Source organism: Misgurnus anguillicaudatus, chromosome 5 (assembly GCF_027580225.2).
Source record: "Misgurnus anguillicaudatus chromosome 5, ASM2758022v2, whole genome shotgun sequence".
Taxonomy (NCBI): Eukaryota; Metazoa; Chordata; class Actinopteri; order Cypriniformes; family Cobitidae; genus Misgurnus; species Misgurnus anguillicaudatus.
Genome location: NC_073341.2, coordinates 21059957 through 21084145, shown reverse-complemented (window position 1 = coordinate 21084145; position 24189 = coordinate 21059957). Strand labels below are relative to the sequence as shown.

At 37.9% G+C, this 24189-nt stretch overlaps 1 protein-coding gene across 1 annotated transcript in view; it reads right to left on the bottom strand.

Moving 5' to 3' along the window:
* mvb12bb (multivesicular body subunit 12Bb) overlaps nt 1-24189 on the bottom strand; it is a 58679-nt gene that overhangs the window by 11985 nt on the left and 22505 nt on the right. Inside the window, exons 7-8 of the mRNA XM_073867732.1 lie at nt 12995-13089; nt 5749-5805 (exon numbers count right to left, since the gene is read on the bottom strand). Of these exons, the coding sequence (XP_073723833.1) occupies nt 5749-5805; nt 12995-13089 (152 nt within the window). The remainder of the gene's footprint in view (nt 1-5748; nt 5806-12994; nt 13090-24189) is intronic.

Below are 24189 nucleotides of genomic sequence, written 5' to 3'. Positions count from 1 at the left end.
TTAAATATCAATAGTTATACATACCAAATACTACAAATGAGAATTCAAATGTTTTGGTTTGCCAATAACTGACATGTGATTAAACGTCTATATAAAATGACTGTACTCAGGTCTAAAGCATGTTATTAATTGTTGATTGGAGCTGCGAGATCAGCATTGGGATTGGTCAGAGTACGTGAATGATGAGGGTGTGCTGGAGCGAGTGCAAGCGTGGCTGTGAGGATCATTGCCTTATTAATAGCGTTGTCAGGTGTTGTGAAAAATTTAGACTTTGTCATCCCCATAGCCCCCGAGTGCTGACGGATGGCTGCTTCAGGCGGAGAAGAGTTCCCCTACACGCCGCTCTGAGCTCTAATCCTTCACACTTCCATTGTTGGATGCACTGTCACACAGGACTTCCACCAGCCGTGCTCGCCACACCGACACACACACACATCAGATTTATACATAGGCTAATGCTAAAAGACTGACAGATGGAGGGCTCGGTCAGCCAGCACAGCACACTTCATGAAACAAAAAATAATTTTTTCCCCAGAGAGGGAGAAAATGTTTGGTATGAGTTTCGCTGACAAAAAACCTGTAGTGCTTGCAATATGCAGTAAACTTTTTTAAAACAATGATAAATTATTTTACTATGTGAAGTTTATCAGGGCAGAGGCAAAAACGTTATATAAAAATTTCAAAGAAAAAGAAGCATAATATACAAATGTGTTTTTGTGCACCACTGGACCATATTAACTATTTAATTTATTTTAAAACTATTTAATTTATCTTATATTTAGGGTCATTCATTTCTCTCATTTTCCATCTGTTATGTAAACATGCACAGCACTTACATACAGCCAATGTTGCATTAGCAGCACAAAGGTCACAGGTTTGGTTCCCAATGAAAGCACATACTGATAATAATGCAATTACTGAGTGCACTGTATATTGCTTTGGATAAATATGTCTGCTAAATGCGTAAATGTTAATGTACTGTTTAATAAAATACTCATATTCAGTTATAATTTAGCAAATGCTATTATCCATAGTAATTTACAGTTTACTTAATCCAATCTTCCTGAATCAACCTGAGGTTACACAGACACAAACAGTAAATCTAGCAGCAGTAAAATGCTTTGTTTTAAGGAGTGCTTTGGGCTTAATGCACGTATTTTCAATGTGCATGCATGCTGTATAACTTTCTAACAGTCTTTAACAGCCATTCAGCCATTCTTCCCATATTTTACCTCTTTACCCCAACCCACACAATTAAATCTCCCCACACTGACAATATCCAGCCAAACCACAGGAGAGAAACAGCAGACTGGGTCTGACTCGCTGCAGTAGCAGGTCATGCATAAAGGACAATAGTGCAAGTGGATGTGAAAGTTGGTAGGTAGGGCAAATTGCCCAGTGGGTGTAGATGAAACTTGTGCACAGAAATACTCAAGATGGTATAGGTTAGACCTCTTAGGGATATCCCAGCATCCCTTTCTCTGTACGGAAGACCGGCTCCAGCCACAGACCTTCGTTCTTTGCAAGAAAAATCGTGCCCGCCGCCTAAAGCCATCTCACAGACATATTGTCGTTTATTTTATCGCCCGGGTTTACCATCTGTGCCATTCCAATAGAAGCTGCTGCCTGGTGAAGCCAGAGCCTGGGCGTGGAGGTCTGCCCGGGCCCCTCCAAAGCCCAGCCTGGTCATTAGTCAAATTGCCTAATGAGAGAGAATACAAATGGCCCCCTGCCCTGACAGGAGGAGTTTTGGAAGTGTCAGCGCTCCTGACCCGTGCTATGAGAACAGATGACGGCTCGCTGCTATTTTCAGCATCTTTTAATGACTCTGTCGAGGCCCTTGCCATTCCGTCTTCTTCCATTCTGAAATTTCATTTCATTTATAATTTGTACCATTGTGTCTCGTCATAGAAATCACTGGTAAAAAATTGTATTAACAATTTTCTTTTATTATTTTGAGAACAATAATTCGAAATGATTTTGATTAAAACATGTTCCTGACAAAAAATAGCTGGGGATATTTAATTAAAAATATTGTAACTTTTTTGAACTGGTCCAAATTAAAGTATGAAAAACTACTTTAACAAATAAACATTGCTTGTGTGTATGTATGCAGAAAACACTTGAATCCAAACGTTGCAGAACAGTTGAAAATCTGTTTAAATCTTTTTTCAAATAAACAATTATGAAAAAAGTGAGACGGCATGAGGGAGAAATGCATACAGTAAGGTTTATTTTAAATACGTTTGGGTGTAATGTGCCCTTGGGTTCAGTAGACTGGGGTCTTCCAGAATGAAGGAAAGACCAAATGAACTGAAGTGAAGGCTGACAATTAGCTTACAGAGCAGAAATGAAATGCTTCAGAGCCACATCATTTCTATGTTACTGTTATGTGACCTTAACTCTCATGCTCTGTTTAAAGCCTTTAAAAATGTCAAAAAGAATAAATAAACATACAAAACATATTTAACCCTAACAAAAAAGTAAATATTTAAAGAGTAAAATGCTTCCAAGACTTAGTATTATCTTTAACTAAATGATATGAACTTATATTGCTCATATCATATTAGGGCGGTTCACATTTCGTGTAAGAGGCTTTTGACACCTGGTCACTTCATGTTTTTTTCTCTGATCAGATAGCTATCCGATCAAAAAAAAAGACAAGGTATAAATGCCCTCCGAAACGTTTCCGAGACGGATTTATATCCGATCGCTCAAACCACTTCAGGAGGGGGTCTGGGATGCATTTCAGACGGACAAGTGTAAATACATCTGGTTGATGAAACCACATATGTCAGCGCTTTACTTCTCCCAAACGTAAGCACTGTTTGCCAAGAGCGCTTGCGACATTGCGTGGCTGGCGGTAGGTTAATTTTCGTTGAGACAGACATGTCAGTCAATTTCAAATGTACATTAGTGGTTACCTTGGTGTCATCGTCAGATAACAAAGTAAAACAAATGGAGCCGGACTCGGGTTTAATTTTCTCGGGTTTGTCTTGGGTTGGGTCTTTCTTTGAAAAAAAACTTATTTATGCACGTGTAAAAAGTGTTTCCGGTCATTTCGGGTCGGGGCATTCCAGAGTAAGGCCGGGGGGAACTGGCGATGATGGAGCGCACATCATGGCGCTTGGATGAGCCAACAGGCTCCTGTTTCAGAGGCGTAACCTGTGGAAGCAGAACTTATTGAGTTAACGTGACATAGGGTTTAAAGTGCTAATCCGTCAACAGGTTAGACAGTGAATGTAGATGTTTCATTCTGCAATTTATCTATAAATCAAATCCAAGTGAGATTTTTAACAGAAGTTTTTTTAATTGGCAGAATTTCATATTTACAATAATATTTTTCATTTTTGTTTTTGCTGTCAAAGGTATTGATTTATTATTTATTCAGAGGTATCAGGGACTGCTTTTGTAACATGAGACGTGCATCCCCTGCCCAACATAGAGTAAGTGCTGCCTTTTGTTGCATAAGCGTCATCTTAAGTTTTTTAAGTTTTTTATTTTTTTAAAGCGGAGGAATGAATAGGGTATTTGCATTTTGCGTGGAAGTTAAAGATCGGATTGATATCCGTTTTGCCAAGATGCGTTTATGTGGCCTAATGTAAAACAGTTCAGATAGCTATCTGATCAGAGAAAACACATGAAGTAACCAGGTGTAAATGGCCCTAAAACAGCATTGAAAACGCAAACGCATTTCCTTCTGCTTCCCAACACGGCATTCGGAACAGTTAAAGCATTTACATTCGGCTGTGGTCTACATTCATCTACATTCAAAATAACGTATGCGCGTGCAAAACACGCAAAATGTGAACCGCCCCTAAGACTTGTTATATTGCATCCACACCAAAGTAGCTTTACTATCCTGAATAATAATAATTTTTCTGTTAAGTAAACACCTACATTCTGATACAAAAGAAAGTTGAATCTTCAATAATATCTACCAAACGTGAAGGCAAAAAACTTTTTTATTTACACAAGCCGGTGAAGTCAATCTCAACAGAACAAGAGGGCTAAAAACACAATTAAAAGTTAAATACAAAACACTAAAATCAAGTGGACTAGGGATTAGTAAATTGGACTAGAGAGATTAGTGCTGGCTCGGGCACGTGAGAGGTCTAGTGTTACTGTAATGCTAGCACAGTGATCTGCAGTGCTCAAGACTCTTAGAGTAAATGGGCTCTTGCCTCTCTGGAGCACGCACGAGCAGCAGAGCTGGCAAAGGACCCGTCGCTAAATTGCGTGTGCCGGATGGGCCGCAGCAGAAGGCGCAATTACACCAAATCCCCTCTTAATTAGCGGTTCTGTGGGTATGCTAACTCACCATGCTGGAGCAGGAGGTAGGGCATGCTAGGAAAGGGACATTGAATTGTACTAGAAAGAGAAGCAAATTAGGCACACGAATGGCGTTGGAGTCACGTGATGGCCCGGTTTGTGCCCACGAATGTAGGCTATGGTCGGCATCAAAGCTATTTTGATCCAAACAAGCGTCCCGTAATTCCACTGGCACTCCAGACTACACAATCACTGGCATGGAGCCTCAAAAGATCCCCTCAGAGCCGGGGAGCGTTATTAAGTTTTCCATGTTGGCGGCTGTAGGGCGATGTAAAGTGGCACCTCGGCCCGGTGAGTAATGATGTGTGCCAGGACTCAGGCAGGAGGGATGACAGCATGAGAGGCCTCGTTGGCAGCCACTGGTGCAGCCATAGGCCCATTCATCATCTCCTTAAACCAATCCACCAATGCCGCATCGCCATTCCTCATTAGTTATGCTAATCGCTGTAGCATTACGTTTGTGGTGACAAGAGGCTGAGCAGACACTGTAGCTCGATATGTCATTCAAAGATGAGATTATGTGCATAAGGTTTGACAGCTACAGTTTGGCCTAACAAACAGTGTGGAATTGACACAGAGATCTAAATGAGTAACCGTGTAGAGTAACAGGCAAGTGTCTAGTTGGGATGTCTATACTCTTAAAAATTCTCGGTTGTTTCAACACACAGTTAGGTAAAATATAAAAAAATCCAACTGGAGATTAAAATTAGACTAGAAAATGTGCACATTTGTCCCATCTATGGGGTCAAACAACACATTATTTTGTGTTAAAATTAATTGATGCAAACCCATTGGTTGGGTTTGTTTATATTTTTCTAAACCATATATTAAAACAACCCATCAATTTTTACTGTGCGTTCACGGCAGACATGAATTAAGCAAATAAAATGCGCTATTCGCTTGTAGTTGGATGCTTAAACATTTGACGCAAAAATGCTCAATTTAGGGGTGTGGTCCTGGTCAAGACAATCTCCTGAATTTAAAACTGAATGTCAGAATGGGAAAGAAAGGTGATTCAAGCAATTTTGAGCGTGGCATGGCTGTTGGTGCCAGACGGCCGTTCTGAGTATTTCACAATCTGCTCAGTTACTGGGATTTTTGCGCACAACCATTTCTAGGGAATACAAAGAATGGTGTGAAAAGGGAAAAATCTCCAGTATGCGACAGTCCTGTGGGCGAAAATGCCTTGTTGATGCTAGAGGTCAGAGGAGAATGGGCCGACTGATTCAAGGTGATAGTAGAGGAACCTTGACTGAAATAACCACTTGTTACAACCAAGGTATGCATCAAAGCATTTGTGAAGGCACAACAAGCACAACCTTGAGGCGGATGGGCTACAACAGCAGAAGACCCCACCGGGTACCACTCATCTCCACTACAAATAGGATAAAAAGGCTACAATTTGCACAAGCTTACCAAAATTGGACAGTTGAAGACTGGAAAAATGTTGCCTGGTCTGATGAGTCTCGATTTCTGTTGAGACATTCAGATGATAGAGTCAGAATTTGGCATAAACAGAATGAGAACATGGATCCATCATGCCTTGTTACCACTGTGCAGGCTAGTGGTGGTGGTGTAATGGTGGGGGGGGGGTGTTTTCTTGGCACACTTTAGGCCCCTTAGTGCCAATTGGGCATCGTTTAAATGCCACGGCCTACCTGAGCATTGTTTCTGACCATGTCCATCTCTCTATGACCACCATGTACCCATCCTCTGATGGCTACTTCCAGCAGGATAATCCACCATTTCACAAAACTCTAATCATTTCAAAATTGGTTTCTTGAACATGACAATGAGTTTACCATACTAAAATAGCCCCCACAGTCACCAGATCTTAACCCAATAGAGGATCTTTGGGATGTGGTGGAACGGGAGCTTCGTGCCCTGGATTTGCATCCCACAAATCTCCATCAACTGCAAGATGCTATCCTATCAATATGGACCAACATTTCTAAAGAATGCTTTCAGCACCATTAGAGTGCAGATTACATTGACTATGGAGTGCGTTTCGTACAGAAAAATGTTCACTTTAAACCATAGACTGTAAAAAAGATGGACGACGTGTCTCTATAGACTTGTAAAAAAGGGATGTCTAAATATTTCGACATCGTCATCAAAAATTACGTCATTTGGAGCCAAAGTCTGTGCAGTAGTGGAGCCATGGTATCAAGCGCTGTCTGTTTTCCCATTTTACACAATCACAGATACACAAATAAAATAATATGCACATAAAAATTATATGCACTTTAAGTCTTTTTGGATAAAAGCATCTGCCAAAAGAGTAGATGTAAATGTAAATACACTGCCACCAAATAATAAAAAAATGATAATACTGTACATTATGACAATACCTGCTACATAATCCTGCACTAAGAATTTAATATGGAAATGTGTCCATTGTTGCAGACAATAAAGTCTTCATACAGCTGTAGAAAAGACTTAAAAACCAAGCAGGCGGCACACATTCCAAACGGCCTTTGGGGGGCTCGCTTGCCCCTTATCAGAAATGACTTCCTTCTCCGAATCTCATTGCGAGTTTAAATCGTGCTATGTATTAGGGGCTCGTTAATAACCAACTTAACGAGTCCGTAGACCCATTAAAAGATCTTTAAGAGCATATTCGATCATAAATCTCCTTAACCTATATTTAATGGCTGGATTTCGGGGGAAATATTTTTATCAAGTTCTAATTAGATGTGCGATAACAAAGACCGCTGAACATGAGGGCAATGGGAAGGCTAGACAGGCCCATCTATTGAGGGCGGCCATGTTTGATGGGCTGGAGACTAATGAAAGAACAGATCTTATTCTGGGCTGCAAGATGGACGGTTGAGGAATGAGACCCAGGACTGTGATTAGGCCGCCGGGCAAGTGACTCTCATTAGTCTTAAATCTCCAAGAAACTTACGGGCGCGTTTGGAAAGAAACAAGAGCACATTTATATCCGTAACAAGAGCAAAAACTATTTTTTGGGGAGGAATTAGAATTTATATTTAATGCTTTAACTTTCATAATAATGTTATGTCTTTGCATCATTAACTGATAAACAAACCAAGTATTGATGTAACATATCACATCATTCTCATGTTACAAGCTATAGATGCATACCCTCTCTATCTACACCTACTAGTAATGATTAAATACCTCCCTGTAGAAAGCTGAATTAATACATAGGCAGAACTTTGGATCCAACAGTAGACTTGGGTTTAGTTGCATTTGCTATCTGAGGCATGCACACAGGCCAAGCAAAGTTGTAAACCCCCTCTGCATTCTCCACAGGCTCCCTCTGCGTAGGCCACGGGAATAAATCATTAATAGGTTTTTTGGAAAAGAAGCTGTATGCAGTCTTTCATGCCCTGTCGCCAACCTGAAGTCCTTGGCTCCCTTTCAGAACGGTTTTATAGCCCTGAAATTGCATGGCTTAAATCGTGTACCCATCGAAAGTAAAACACAGCTGTAAATCTGTTCTATGTCTATTCCCAGCGAGCCCCCCCACCACCAGCACCCATCAAATATCCATACACAATTCATTTAGGGCAATTTAGCTGATGCTAAACAGAATCAAGGTGAACTTTCAATGGGCCACGGGCTATCAGAGAGGAGGACTAGAAAAATGGTGGCCTAGCTTTGGGGGGCTTTAATCAAGTAGCTCCTCAAGGCTAGCCATCCAGCCATGGAGCAGCCACACTTAGCAGATGAGTTTTTGTGTCGCTAGCCGAGTGCGCGTTCTCTAATCCTTCAGGCTAAAGTGTTTTGGTATTGTAAAATATGGCCGCACGGGCGGAGAGAGCCGGCGGGCTACACGAGATTAGAGTCACGATTAAAAGCCTACGGGATCCTCTTCGACTGCCAAGCGCGAGTCACAGCGCACGGTCTGCACCCAGAGATAAGATGGAACTTTTGTTTGAAACCTGATGAGAGGCTTTCTAATGAAAGTGCTGGCCCAAAAATAATCTTTTTTCTCTGTGTTAGTCAATCAAAAAACAGTGTGCTTGGGGACGGGTAAAAAAAAGGACGGGAAATAAGTCATTTTGCATAATCTGTGAGCACCTTCTGTAACAATTAACTAAATTCCACAGAACTCCGAGTATCAGTCATATTGGCTTATTAAAGATCTTGAATTATAGGAGCAATAAATCCGTGGAAAAATGAAGCGTACCCCGGCCTGTCATCACTATTTTAACTTCAAATACGCGAGAACATTCGATAAGGCTGAAAAGAAGAGATTAATATATGCAAATTAAGTCAAGCATTTTAAAAGCCCCCCAACAACTGTCTCCGATTTTTTTCGGTCTCTTATTACGAGCCGTTATGTTTTATTCATACACCGGCTCACCTGTCATTTCATAAGCTCTAATATTATGGGGGTATTATTAAAGTGCGCAAAGTGGCGCTTTAATTGGAAAGCTCTGTTGCATTTTCCAATTATTTAGAGTAAATTAAATGCAGATGCACATTCTTTAATAAGGAAACTAATATCAGTTCGGGAAAATCAAAAATCATTGTCACTCTGATATTTTGTGGTAATTCTAAAACATCCCTGCGTTTTTATCTTTCTCTCCCTCTTAACCGAACTGCCTTTAATGCATTTGGGAATAATTGAGCACCTTATTAAGGTGTATCAAAGGCGCCCTTTGTTGATTAAACTGATACATATGTTAATGTGTTAAACTATATAGGGTAATTGAATAACTGTGAAAATGAAATTTGTTAAGAGACAAGGAAGAAAATGAATCTGACAAGCATGGAAAAATATAGGAGCCTACCTATAAACATGGCTTACAGTATCCATGATATTGTTCATTCAACATTGCATGTCACATCTCATACGTATGTGAAAAAAAATCAAGAAATTAAATAAAAAAGTATATACTGGAAAAAATAACTTTCCCAAAAAAGGCTGTATTCAAATCCATCAATTCCCAGATGTTGCGAACGGCTCTCTTTCACACGGGTTTCTTCGCTAATTAGGAAATATTCCCTTCAACCCATCATGCTAAATGAAAAATAAATGACATCAAAAATCTGCCGAACTTCAAAGAGACTGTGGTGAAACAAAGTAAAGGTTGAGGACTAAAATGAGCGTAGATTGTCAACTGAATGAGGGTGTGAATTAGTTTTTAATGCTCAGGTAATAAATGTCAAAGCACAGGCACCTCAAATCCACACATAACGTGTGTGAGGATGACACGTGAGTCTCATCCACCGGGCTAGACTTTAATGCGCTGGGCCTTTTTCAGCATGTGTGTGTGTTTTGGTGGGAAGTGACGGAAGGTTTAATCAAGAAAGCAGGCAATTCATCAATCCTGAAGGAGCTCGTGCTACGAGTCTGACAGAGCACACATGGTTTAAGCCCAGCTCGAACCTGGCCAGCTGTCAACACACACACATACACACACATACATATATGCACGTATGCATGCGCCCCGAATCCCCAACGATTAAGGCAAATCCAGCTGTCTGTTCCTAATGCCACCCTTGGTCCACAGGTCATAACTCAATTAATAAATGAAAAGCTTTTGGTGATCCGGAAGGTACAGATTGTTGTATAAAATATTTTGTTTAGTAGTTATTTATGTTTACATATATGACAATATGGCAATTTTTGTCCATACTCCAGATGCAATAAGCCATGCTCATGTGAAGACATGGGTTCGATTCTGATTTCATTGGGATATCTTCCCAAAACTTCCCTGGTTCTCTACATTATCTACTAACAAGTTAAAAGTGCCTTGATTCATGAAAATTTCAGAGAGTTTGAGAGAACATCTACATTAACTAGAAAAAAACTGGAGCACTTTACAATAAGTTTGTATTCGTTAACATTAGTTAATGCATTGGCTAACATGTTAATTTTATTTCCTAATATATTTTTTAATTTTAAAGTTGTAAATGTTAACATTAGTTAATGCACAGTGAACTAACATAAACAAAAAAATAAATAAATACTGAAAACGATTTGCTCTCTGTTGCATCATGTTGGCTAATGCATTTACTAATGTTAAAGGTGCGGTGTGTAAATTTAGTGGTGAGGATGCGAATTGCAAGCAATGGATCAGTCCACTGCTCTTTTCTCGCTTTTGAAATGCATAGAAAAGCTACGGTAGCCGCCACTGACGGAGACAAAGTAGTAAAAAAGTTTGTCCGTTAAGGGCTTCTGTAGAAACAAGGCGGGACAAAATGGTGACTTCCACGTAAAGGGGACCCTCAGTGTATGTAGATAAAAACGTCTCATTCTAAGGTAATAAAAACATAATGGTTCATTATTAAAAGGTCTTTATACACCCCTGGTAATATAGTTTTGTATATTATTTTGCATTTCTGTCAAGAGATCCTTTTAAGAATTACACACTGCACCTTTAACAAATACAACCTTATTGTTACAAAAATCAATAAAAACCTGATTACATTAGTATCTAAAAAAAATAATTTTAAGGGTCAAATAAAGGCACTCAGGGTAACAACTGGCTGTTAGCACTTATTACAGTGTAGACCAGTGGTTCTCAAACTGGGGGCCACGAAATGGTGCCGGGGGGCCCCAGTTTTATGACATTTTATAAAACACATTAATTTATCATGAATTCTGTGTAATAAAACTTAAAAAATAAGGCTACTAACCAACAGCACTACATTGTACAATTTAATAAGTTTTGTTGAATTAAAATGTTCTGTTTTAGAACAACTTTGTCATAAATTTTCTTTGGGGGGGCCGCAAATGAATTCACTGTACTCAAGGGGGGCCGCCCGCTGAAAAAGTTTGAGAACCACTGGTGTAGACCACATACAGTGCTGCTTTGAACACAGTTACTGACGGTCACAGAGATGATGTTAAAGGAGGATCAATAGAACACAGTACTTGCGTTGACAGAGTCATGATTGGTGGCAGAGCACGTGTCTGCCTGTCAGTCAAAAGGCATTACCATGGCGACAGGGAAGCAGAATGCCATAAGCCATCTCACTGACAGAACCTTTCCGTTTACTTCGGCCTCACTCGAGAACAAGTCAATCTGCTGTCACTTTAACCACGTGAAATGCAAGGGGCAGAGTTTAATGTGCCACTCACTTATATTAACCACTGAAAATCATCAGTGTACCTGTAATCACGCAGTTATGCATAAAAATATTCACATGACTGGCTGGGTAAAGTCTTGCTTGCTCTGATAAAACTGAAGTGGTAGATAATAAATTCATGAATATACAAAATAAGGATGTAATAAAATGTAATAAAAACTATAAAACTATATTTTAACCTAACAATTAATTAGTCTTTTTCTAAAAATGGGACACTTTTTAAAAAAATAATTATTCGTATTTAAAAGTTAATGAACAACCTAAGGGAAAAAAACGAATCACAAATGAGATGCTTTAAAAACTCAATTGTTTCCCATAGAGAGCAATGACTTCTGCTTTAGTGTCCTGCTTGTACATGTTTTTTCTTCAGTCTTCTCTAAAGTCTACGAATAGATTTACATTTCCAATTATTTTTTAGCAGACATTCTTATCTATAGAGCCTATCAAATGAGAGAACCTTCAACATTTTGTCTTAAGGTCCAATAATAAGCACAGTACACAAAGTTATGAGTTTACAAATGTCTCGTACTGTCCTCTAATTTAATTCAGCAAACAAAATTCACTAAGAACTCAATTTGAGCTGCGCTGTCCACAATAACTGTATAACATTAGATGTAAAGTAAATGACTTTCTCAGAAATAAAAAAAAAATAAAGTTGATACTGTGATTGATATGATAACTTAAAGTTTCATGAGTCATGATGAGACACCAAACTCTCAAGAGCAGTTCCATTTTCCTATTGGACAGACCATGAGAGATACAACCCAGCACAGGGAGATTTCTGTCTTTAAGTTACAGATAAGCTCATCCTCACCACATGGTGTCTCTCTCCAGCCAGAAAAAAACAACAAACAGACACACACATTCCTTTAGGCCAAAAGTTAAAATATAGACCTATGAAAACAGGTTTTTTAGCCTAAAGTGAAAATATCTGTGCATAAAAATATGTGCGCAACAGTGTTAGACATGTCATCATGCAAACTAGAAAAGATTGTTCAAAATTATAATTTGGCCACATCTGCCAAATGTATCAGCCGTAACTAATTTATACTAGACAAAAAGTTATATATCCCTATCCTTATAGCAAAAAATGCATAAAATCACATGTGATCACACAGCCCAGTCACACGTAATTAGTCACGCAATTTTTTGATTCTTTTTCGTGATACCGTCACGAATTTCCGCGTTTTTTCGTGATTGTATCATTAATCTCTGTTTACGTGTCATTTTCATTACTGTGTAAAAGATACTATAAGTGCGCCACAACACTGCAAAACTGCGGAAAAAAAGTTGTATTTTTTGACAAACTAACAGGAAATTGTATACGTGAACATAACAAACATGAAGTATGAGTGATTACAGACAGCTGGCAAATGTTTTCAGGTGTCTTATCTCACATAAAGCATCTGTTATCATGCTTTCAAACCATCGTGTCACTTGATCTATTAAGTGTAACATTATAGAATACAACAAGTTACAGACCTATTAAAATATATATATTTTTTTATAATACTGAATATAGTCATTATTTTAGTGATAAAAGAGTGTAATAAAAATCAGGTCAATATTATTTTATTGTAAGGGGACTGACCTGATTTGGTGTAAAGGTTGGGGATGTGGTGTTCATAATCCGGTCTGACGATGTTCTTTTTGGTAGGACTAGATGCTGGAGACACAGGGAATTGTCTAGGAAAGAGAGCCAGAAGTGAGCCCATTAACAATGTGCAAGTCATAGATATGGAAAATAATGAGAGGAAACACTGTAGTCATTGTAAAGAATCTGGAAGGAGCTGTCACACACAACTGGAAAATTCTGCAATGATTTCACTGTGATCAACTTCTAAAAATATAAGTGAATGAAATAAAAGCATTTAGATTATCAAATCTGCAGTAGCGGTACTAAATGTAGCTATTTTATCAACATATTACACTATTTTAAAAATACAATAAAAGTGTTAGTGTCTGTTGGTCTCCATGCTTAACCACAATGAGTTTCTGACTTCATCTAATCATTAACCTTCTATTTTCTCTCTATTCCTGCCTGTGGCTCATAGGTGCCTGTGAGCGCTTGTCATAGGGACAGTGGTAATAGGAAGTGTTTCCTTATCCAGCAACACACACATACACACATTAACAACAACAACAGTCCAGAACAATTGTAAAACTCTTGCACACACACATGCACGCACGCCCGCACGCGCACATACACACACACGCGGGCACACACACTCTATCAGCGTGCAGGGTTATTAGTGTCACACCACATGGACAGCTAAACTTTTGGACTTTACCGTTTCCTTGGAGCATGATACAGGTTCGCTTGTATCTACTGCAATAATTTTGCAATAACAAATGCAAAACATTTTCTGAGCCAACTTTTCCAAATAAATGCATGGAAGTAAAATACAGTGTTGTGCAAAATTCTTAAGCCAGGTCACCAGCTATGTTGTTTTAGCAAAGTTTTAATGGCCATGCATATACATTTTTTGGTTTTTATTAAGATACAAACCGGAAATATTTACCAAAAAAATAAATAAAAAACAAAACACAATTTTTTAAATAAAATAGCTTCTTCTGGCAAAAGTCTGTATTTAGTGTGACCTCCATTGACACTAAGCACATCTTGAACTCTTTTAGGAGACTGACGTCCTTACGTCACTAGTTTAGAATAAAAAAAATAGGGTATTATTTCAATAGGTATAAGAGAGACTGTAGGTTCCTGCTATGCTCAAGTGTAATGGTCCATTCACACCAGCCGCGGCAAAGGCGTCAAAAACCGTAGTTTGGGGCTTGAACATTTGAGTTTATTCGCCTCAATCGCGTGTGAAATTCTAGTATATTATGCGGAAATTTGCGTCATGGTCGGGGCTTCTGCGACTTCGCTGAGACTCGGCTCGCTTCCTGCAATCACGTCTCTACTACAGCAAGGTCCTGATTGGTTAACGCGGGGCGGGAATCCACCGAAGTTCAGATTTTTTACTTGCGGGTTTCCCGCAGCAACGCTCAATTCGCGCCGCGGGATGCCTAATCGCGTCTTTGCATTGACTTAACATGTAAATCACTCGCGCTTGCCGCCTCTACCGCGTCTGGTGTGAACCCTGCATTTGGGGAGCTCACACTAAATACTTGACACAATGTGGAACTTTTAGCGGCATCTAGCGGTCAGACTGTGAATTGCAAGCAATGTCTCAGTCCACAGCTCACCCCTCCTTTCCGAAACGCATAGTGAAGCTACGGTAGCCATCACAGGATAAACACGTCATCGTCTGAGAAAACATACACTGTAAAAAATGTGCTCTAATTATGCAGCTGGTTGCCAGTAACTTACTGTAAAAGAAAAAGACTGAAAATGTTTCATGTCCATTTAACTTTGAACAAACTGTTGTCAGTAAATAACATAAATGTAAACAGTAAGTTACTGCCAGCTAGTTGCCAGTAATACCCAGAAATACTGTAATTTCTACAGAATTTTTTTACAGTGTAGTAACAAAACCCGCTCTGTAGTACAATTTGTCCGTTTAGGGCTACTGTAGAAACATGACGGTAACTTCTATGTAAGGGGACCTGCGGTGTATGTAGATAAAAACGGCTCATTCTAAGGTAATAAAAACAATACAGTACATTTGGTAAGGTCTTATATGCCACTGATAATATAGTTATATATATTATATTGCATTTCAGTCAAGTAATAAAAGTCCCACATTGCACCTTTAACTTAATAATTTTGTTTAGTTTTTAATGCTGCATACAAATTTCTGGTATTTTTAGGTTGTATTGTAATAAACAAGCTGATAAATAATTATATATATATATATATATATATATATATATATATATATATATATATATATATACCATTATATAACCATTGCTTAAACTTTTGCACAGTACTGTATTACCGGTTAACCAACAATGTTAATTTGGTCATTCTGAAAAAAGAATCAATCTGATGAACATACAAAACAATTTACAGGACGCTGTGTAACAAAATGCACCTCAACCGTTCTTAAACGTTGCATTGACAAAAAAGCTCCTGGAGATCTCGAGTCAAACTGCCTAACCATATCAGTTTTGGGGAAGAGCAAAAATAGCATGCGTTGCAATTCATGGACAGTTTGAACCGGCTCTCCTCATCAATCAAGTGCTGGTGAATTACACTCTCTGACTCACTCACAGGAATCAATAAATCCACTGCCGCGCCGCCCGAGTCTCTCTGCATCAGAAGAGCTGCATAATTCTGCTTTAGACATGCTTTGAAGACCAAATGAGCATCTCCAACAGGTTACAGAACGCATCAGATGCATTAAAGTCAAGCAGAGTCATGTTTGGAAGAAGATTAGGGGCAAAGTGACACCGCCAAGGGGAGTAAGATGTCATTTAGGCGGAAGGAGAACGCGAGTTTGAGAAGGTAAATGCGGAAGCGGATGTTGGAAAAGCTTCTGAAATGCGATATCAATGCAAAGCAGGCGATGCCTAGATGTTGAAAGCAGAGGAGTGGTGCGTTTGAAATAAATGGATCAAGTGGTTGATGTGCTTGGGGCAAGAAAAATGCTAAGTAAGTTAGTTGGAGCTGAAGAATTTACTAAAACAAAAGTGAACTAGAACAACATCAACATTTTATTTTTGGAAGATTTTTAATAAAACTCTATATCTATAAAAATATATCAAAGTATTTTTTTTATTAAATGTTTATTACACATTAGATTACACCAACAAAAGGATTAGATCAGACAGAAATAAGTCTTCCAAATATCCATTACCATGTTAGCACATTCTATGTGTCCAGCAAACAGATCAACATATTCACCTGAATTACTGACTGGAAACTTTGGCTCAGCCCCCAGAATGCACCTCTGAACGTAAACACAACCCAGTGTTGCTGTGAATGGCTATTCTGCATTTCTATCAGGTGTGATGAGATAAATAAATGCAGTAATTTCTATCAGGCGCAATAAAACATGCTCCCTGACAGCCTGTGGTATTTATGAACTGAAGCCTGCAACTCAGATTTATTTCTCTCGATGGGGCCGACTTCTCCCTGTTCATCTGCATCAGCATTTGCCCGTGTTCAATTCGGCCCAATGGTGAATTTTTAAAAGGTTGGCATCAATCTTGTGGAACCAATTGCCACATTTAATGAAGACTTTCCTTCGTTTGCAAAGGTTGACTCGAACGCAGGGGGGAAGAAAGCCGGGGACACGGCTCTCCGCGCGTCAGACGTTTCACAAACAGCCATAAACTGAAAAAGAGACGGTCCGGATGCTCTTTCGTCGAAACCGGCCTCAACCAACCCCAGTCATTGGAGCGGGCGAAAACAATAGAGACTGATACCGTGCGATGCAGAAAATGGAAATGAGATATATTCAGTGAAAAGCCTGTTTACGCCACGAATCTGTTTGGACGTAAAACATCACCATTTTGATAAGGTCACAACAGAGATAAGAAAACTTGGTCTTTAACGAATTTACCATCTGAAAATGATCTGATGTCTTGTATGCGTTTAAAGTTGTCGTTTTATAGTGTCAAGCATCAAACAACTCTCCCAAACTTTCTTTTTGAGCCGCCTCGAAAAGTAACAGGAAACTGGCTATGGTAAAATCAATGTAAGTTTCAGGAGCAAGCATTTTTCTTATCTTCAGACCTGTCAAACAGTATAACCGTACTCAATCCCAATTCTGTTGTTTCAACACGTTTGGGGAACGCAGACTTTGAGTAACATATGGCAAATCAATTACACATCTAATTCCTAAAATACAACCACGCAATATACATCGCAACATAATCAACAGCAGCGCAGGCTTAGATTACGTTGGCCGCTGGAGTTTTGAGTACGATTAATCATCATTCAAACATTTCACAACCGTACTGACACACATCCCTATTGTGAATATTTAATTAAAACATAATACCTCAAAGAATTAAAATAAGACTAAGATGTAAACAATTACATCATTCACCATAGTATATGTACACTGTATGAGAGTTTACAAGGCCGATGGTTGCTTCTTGTGACATTTTACATCCTCTTCAACAAGCTCCAGTCAGATCCAGTGAAAGCAGAGCATTCGTTGAGTACACCGCAATGAGAAGGTTGGAAAGATTGGAGTTTGAAGACAGACAAAGGACTGGAGACACTAAGAGGACAGTTGACGGTTGATTCCTAATAAGGCAAAATGGAAGACAAGTTGAAACAAAAGACGGGATCTCGAGAATATGGCTGGTAGGTGGAGGAGGACTGACTTGGGATGGAAGGTCTGGACAAATTAGAGCCAAGACTTCAAATGAGAAGACAGGCACATCACAGCAGTCTAGCTGGACTACAGGAAGATGGACTTCACTTTAAGAGAAAAAAATGGGAGAATTTACGAAACAGTTGCACCACTTTTGTGTTATATTACAGCACGTATGGTTTATTCACTAACCAGCTTGTTGCATTCAGAATTGCATTCAAGAATCATGTAGTACATTTCTAATATATTCTCAACTCAACTCAACTCAACTTTTATTTATAAAGCACTTTCAAAACCATAAAAATGGACCAAAGTGCTGTCCATAAGTGTAAAACAGCTTTAAAATTACACATAAATTCTAATAATTCTAAAAAACAAACAATAAAACAAAACATCATCACATGACACCACAAATCAAACACATAATCACTCACAGTTCCCAGACCCAATCAAATACCGAACGCTTTCTAAAATAGGTACGTCTTCAAACCTTTTTTAAAAGTCTCCATGCTTGGCAGGGATTTCAGTGGTAGCGGCAAATCATTCCAAAGTGCAGGGGCCGCAACAGAGAAGGCTCGATCTCCACTACGCCTCAGTCGAGATCGAGGTACGGTTAGCAGCATATTCTGAGAAGAGCGTAATTGGCGTTGAGACCGATATGGGACTAACATATCGTTTATGTATGTAGGAGCTTGGTTGTGTAATGCTTTAAAAACAAACGTTAACACCTTGTATTGGATTCTGAATTTAACCGGTAGCCAGTGGAGGTTTATCAATCACTTATGCCTAAATAAAGAGCATTACAATAATCTAACCGGGTTGATAAAAAGGCATGCAGAACAATCTCCATATCATTGTATAAAAGGATGGGTTTTAATTTATATATATATATTTTGTGTCATCTCGTTTGGTAACCAGTGTTGGGGGTAACGCATTACAAGTAACGTGTGTTACATAATAATATTACTTTTTCGGAAGTAACGAGTAAAGTAACCCATTACTTTTTAAATATACACATTACTATTTGAGCCTCAGCCAAGAAAGAAAAAGTAACGCAAAAGTAATGTAAGTATTACTTTCCATAAAAAGTGACTAAGTAATGCAATTAGTTACTTTTTTGGGGAGTAACATAATATTGTAATGCATTACTTTTAAAAGTAGCTTTCCCCAACACTGCTGGTAACTGTCAAGAGTCCTTCGAATGATCTTGTGGCTTTTGCTGACAAATCAACATTAATGTCCTAATCCAGATAATGCAGCAATTGGCATTATAACACAAAGCAGGTTGAAAATCGGGACGAAAGCTATTTCATCAACTAATTTTTGCAGGCAATTCAACACTTTAACACGATTGCAAAGAGCCAATTAGTAATAGTAATTTCAATATCAAAACACCCAACATCACACATAGAATGTAATAATAATGTGTTACGTAATAATATTACTTTTCTGAAGTAACGAGTAAAGTAATGCATTACTTTTTAAATGTACACATTAATATTTGACTTACTTTAAAAAAAAGTAATCTGAGTTACTTTTCAGTTAATTAATTTGATTAAAAAAAATTATGTACTGAATTAAACTAAACGTAGTGATGTAGAATTACACATTATGTATGTACGCCAGTTTGAGTCAGAAACTGGGATGGCAGGCCAGAGCTCGACATTTTTGTGATGGAAATAAGCAATTTCTGAATGCAGAACTTCATATAAAACACCTGCAAGGCCTGAAAGAGATCAAGCCTCAGCCAAGTAAGAAAAAGTAACACAAAAGTAACGTAAAAGCAACGTAAGTATTACTTTCCATGAAAAGTAACTAAGTAACGCAATTAGTTACTTTTTGGGGAGTAAATTAATATTGTAATGCATTACTTTTAAAAGTAACTTTCCCCAACACTGCTGGTAACTGTCAAGAGTCCTTCGAATGATCTCGTGGACTTTTGCTGACAAATAAAAATGAATGTCCTAAACCAGATAATGCAGCAATTGGCATTATAACACAAAGCAGGTTGAAAATCGGCGTTAAGGGACGAAAACTATTTCATCAACTAATTTTTGCAGGCAATTCATTACTTTAACAGGATTGCAAAGAGCCAATCAGTCATAGTAATTTCAATATCAAAACACCCAACATCACACGTAGAACGTAATAATAATGCGTTACGTAATAATATTACTTTTCTGAAGTAACGAGTAAAGTAACGCATTACTTTTTAAATGTACACATTAATATTTGAGTTACTTTTTTAAAAAAAAGTAAAGTGAGTTACTTTTCAGTTTAATTAATTTGATAAAAAAAAATAATGTACTGAATTAAACTAAACGTAGTGAGGAAGAATTACACATTATGCATGCACGCCAGTTTGAGTCAGAAACTGAGATGGCAGGCCAGAGCTTGACATTTTTGTGATGGAAAATTCAATTTCTGAATGCAGAACTTCATAAAAAACACCTGCAAGGCCTGAAAGAGATCAAGCCTCAGCCAAGTAAGAAAAAGTAACGCAAAAGAAACATAAAAGTAACGTAAGTATTGCTTTCCATGAAAAGTAACTAAGTAACGCAATTAGTTACTTTTTTGGGGAGTAAATTAATATTGTAATGCATTACTTTTAAAAGTAACTTTCCCCAACACTGCTGGTAACTGTCAAGAGTCCTTCGAATGATCTCGTGGACTTTTGCTGACAAATAAACATTAATTTGAAGAGTTTCTTTGCAAAAACAAGATAACTCTGTTTTTTTATATTTGAAAAATCTTGTTGTTTGGTTGTGCATTCCAATTAATATCAATTCAACGGCAGTTGTTTTTTTTTTTATTTAAAACTTCATAATTTAAAAAATACAGCTAAGTAGCACCATAAAACAAAATAATAACATGATAACATAATAATAAACATGTTTTGTCAAAAATGTTAAAAAAGGATTTATCTCGTTTTGCAACGAAACTCTTCATTACCTAATCCAGATATTGCAGCAATTGGCATTATAACACAAAGCAGGTCAAAAATCTGCAAAGTTAAGGGACGAAAACAATTTCATCAACTAATTTTTGCAGGCAATTCATACTTTAACAGGATTGCAAAGAGACAATTAGTCATAATAATTTCAATATCAAAACATCACACGTAGAAAACTCCATGGGTGGCTGATGAGAAACTCAAGGAGGACAAGTCCATTTCTAGGCGGAGAAATTGAACATCTGTCACGCTGTGGACAAATTCTCCAAAGCCTCGGATGGAGCAAAGATTAGGATAAAAATGATATATAAAAATAATACGCCGCGAACTGAGCGAAATCTGGAAGCGGGTGTTTTGACACTCATCCGAGATGCTGGATGACAACACCTCAGCGTTCGCTCCGAGCAGGCAGCCCACACAACCCATAGCGTGTAGACAGCTGCTCTCTGCAGTGGCGCCTTTCCTGCTTGTCATTATCCCACTTAAAGTTCCATGTCAGGTGTGGAGGAATCTTGAAGAATTCGGCTGTGGAATATAGGAGCGTGGATTCTCTAAAGAGCCACAGATCTTTGCTGATGAATCTATTGTTTGTGGCACTGCTCAGTTTGAGTTTGCTTGATGTGTATGGAAATTTGCAACCTTTTTAGGGTTTTCTGGGAAAGGGTACACAGAAGACTGTCTGAAAAAAGCGGATTTGGAGACGCCGTCGCGACAGATCTCGTACAGGGCCTGCCTTCCCTGAGAACCGGTAGATCTTCTGTTGTTTACAGTGCTGATGTTCAGCAGGTGATGTGCAGGTCACTGGAATGAACAGAGTACAATCGCTGACACACATCCATCAGCGCTGTATCAACACTGTATAGAGCACTCAGCACTTAAGACTTTTCCATAAACAATCTTTTTTTAGGGGAAGAAAGCACATTCACTATAATGCAATAGGTCACAGTTGACTTATATTGAGATATTAAATTGTTTAGAGACAAAAATACATGATAAAAGTTATAGAACTAAGTAAAATATGCTAAATAATGTACTAAAATGTGAACTATGTATTTTTTTTAGATCTTTTTTATGTCAAGATCATGAGAAAAATCACTGTAAAAAGGTTATCTTGAGAGATCGAGATCTTTTGTAAGTATCAAACTCTCACAGAAATTACATAGTTACCTTTTATATTATGATTATTTTACGTAAAATGTGATTTAATGTGATACGATCATATAAGATGTAAAATGTAAATCTCAAAAGTATTAATATGGCATAGCCTGGAAACCCATATCGCTTTAAAAAAGTTACCACATATCTTTACTCATTTAATTTTGTTGAATTAATGAGTGTTACATTGATATTCTGGTTTGTATTGCTTATAATAAAAACATAAATCAGTTCTTTCAGAAAAAGTAGTTTTTTGGTGATTGTTTTTGTGTGCGTTTTTCTGGAGGGACTGATAAATAAATGTATTTTATAATAATATTTTTATAATAAATATTTTAATTGTTTATTTGAATATTAACAAATATTAAATAACATCAGCATCCAGGATCACAATTATTAATTTTTAATGCAATCTAAACTATTAAAAAGTTGCAAAGTTTTATAAGTCCAGCCCAAGTGATTCTTTATTTACTGACCTCCAGCAGTGAATGAGAAGAGTGAATCATGCGAAAGCATAAAAAAAGCTTTCAGCTCACAATTGGAAATATGCTTGACCTTTACATTTATATTGTTCCGCTTCTGGATATAAACTCTATGCCTGCGCTATATGGCCCTGTCATTCAGAGAGAAATGCCCCAAACCTTGATACTATGAAGAGAAAGAGAAACTGAAAAATTAGCACAAGGCAACTTTATGTTCTCTGTCAATCTAGAGGTCAGATATCAGAGGGAAAGATGACAGTTTTATCTGGAGGACAAATAGCACCAGAGGCAGATGTTCAGGTCTGGTTCACCCTGAAGAACAACAACCCTAAAATCTACGGCTGATGAACTGGACTGACCCAATGCAAAAGAAACGGGGCTCACGTTGACATAGGCAATGAGACACCACAGACTGATCAAAAATAAACAATCACAGAGTAATGCAACAACATACAGTCTTGTTTTATGTGTCCATATAAGGTAATAAAGGTAATGAAAATAAAATGTTGAGCTCATAATGTCATGGTAGTATTAAAAATATATTACATTATGAACACACTGTGGCAACTTATAATGTTTACAATATAAAATATTTTTTAATATAAATAAAAAAACCGTTACATTGCGACCATGCTTTTGGATTCATGCTATTCGAGCCAATACATTTAAAGCCATACATAACTTTGTGTTTTGTTTTGCCAGTTGGTCAAAATTTTACAAAAACTTAATAATCATATTTTATTTTCCCAAATCCTCACAGTGTCACCCTTAAATTTCACAGGTTTATTTACTTGTCATTCATTTTAATACCTGCTTTTACATTTCTTACTGTGGTGTTTGCAAATCTTGGGATCTTTTATGTGTCTATAGCTAACATGAGTCAAAAGAGTGCACACACATATCTCTACGATGTTCTGATTCAGAGATATAGGTCCTGCTAAATGATTGCTGGGGTATTCTGTTTGGTTATTAGGTGGTTGCTCTGCAGTTGCTAGGGTACCCGGGGTGGTGGCTAAGCTGTTGCTATGTGGTTGCTAAGGTGTTGCTATGTGGTTGCTAGGGTTCCTGGGTTGTTGCTAGGCTGTTGTTAGGGTGTTGATATGTTGCTTAAATGCAAGCACCACTAATAATAAGCTGTTTAAAAAACCTATTACAATTATGACAAAATGACAATTTTTTATAATGTAATAAATTCCTCATAATGTAATAATTTATATTAAATTATGAGCTTAGGATTTTATTACTTTTTTTTTAATTATTACACTATGAGCATTTTATTACAGTAATACTATGTGCAGTCAGGGTTTCCCGCAGCACTTTGCAGTTCGGGTGGCCCGCCTAAGCTGGGAAACCCTACCGCCTTAACTAGGTCGTCCCAAAAAAATATATAATTTCGCTGCACAAAAGGCCATCAAGTGCATCTCGCAGAATAGCACGGACGCGCTTTACAACGCGAGCGGGCACGCGCACCACACAGCCTATATGAGGGGAAGACGTGGTCCGTCACTGTCTGGATGATAACTAGCCAGTTGATAAAACATGTGTCTGTGAGAACTGCAAGTGGACTTATGTTTTGGGTTTATTTAAGCCTGTTATTGTATTCGTCTATAGTTCTTGCAAATTTAAAGTAAATTAGCTGGTGATTTTGTTGTTTGAGCAACCTGCTAGCTAGGTTGAACGTGCCTGTTGATTCAATATAATTGTTGAGCTCTCTTGCTCACGTTATTTATGTGCATTATTTACATGCAACACTCCTTTAAGATAATGTAATTAATAGTGGGAAATAATCCGTTTTTACAATCTTCGCGCTATCTATCATCGTTCGCCAGACGTTCTAAAACATCTGCTTCAGTTTGTGTTTATTAACCCTATAGTTTCACTTCATCACACAGCTATTCCCGTTATCTGTTCAAAGCATTTAATTCATTAATAATCTTGTATGTGTTTGTTTTTTGTCATAGTTTCT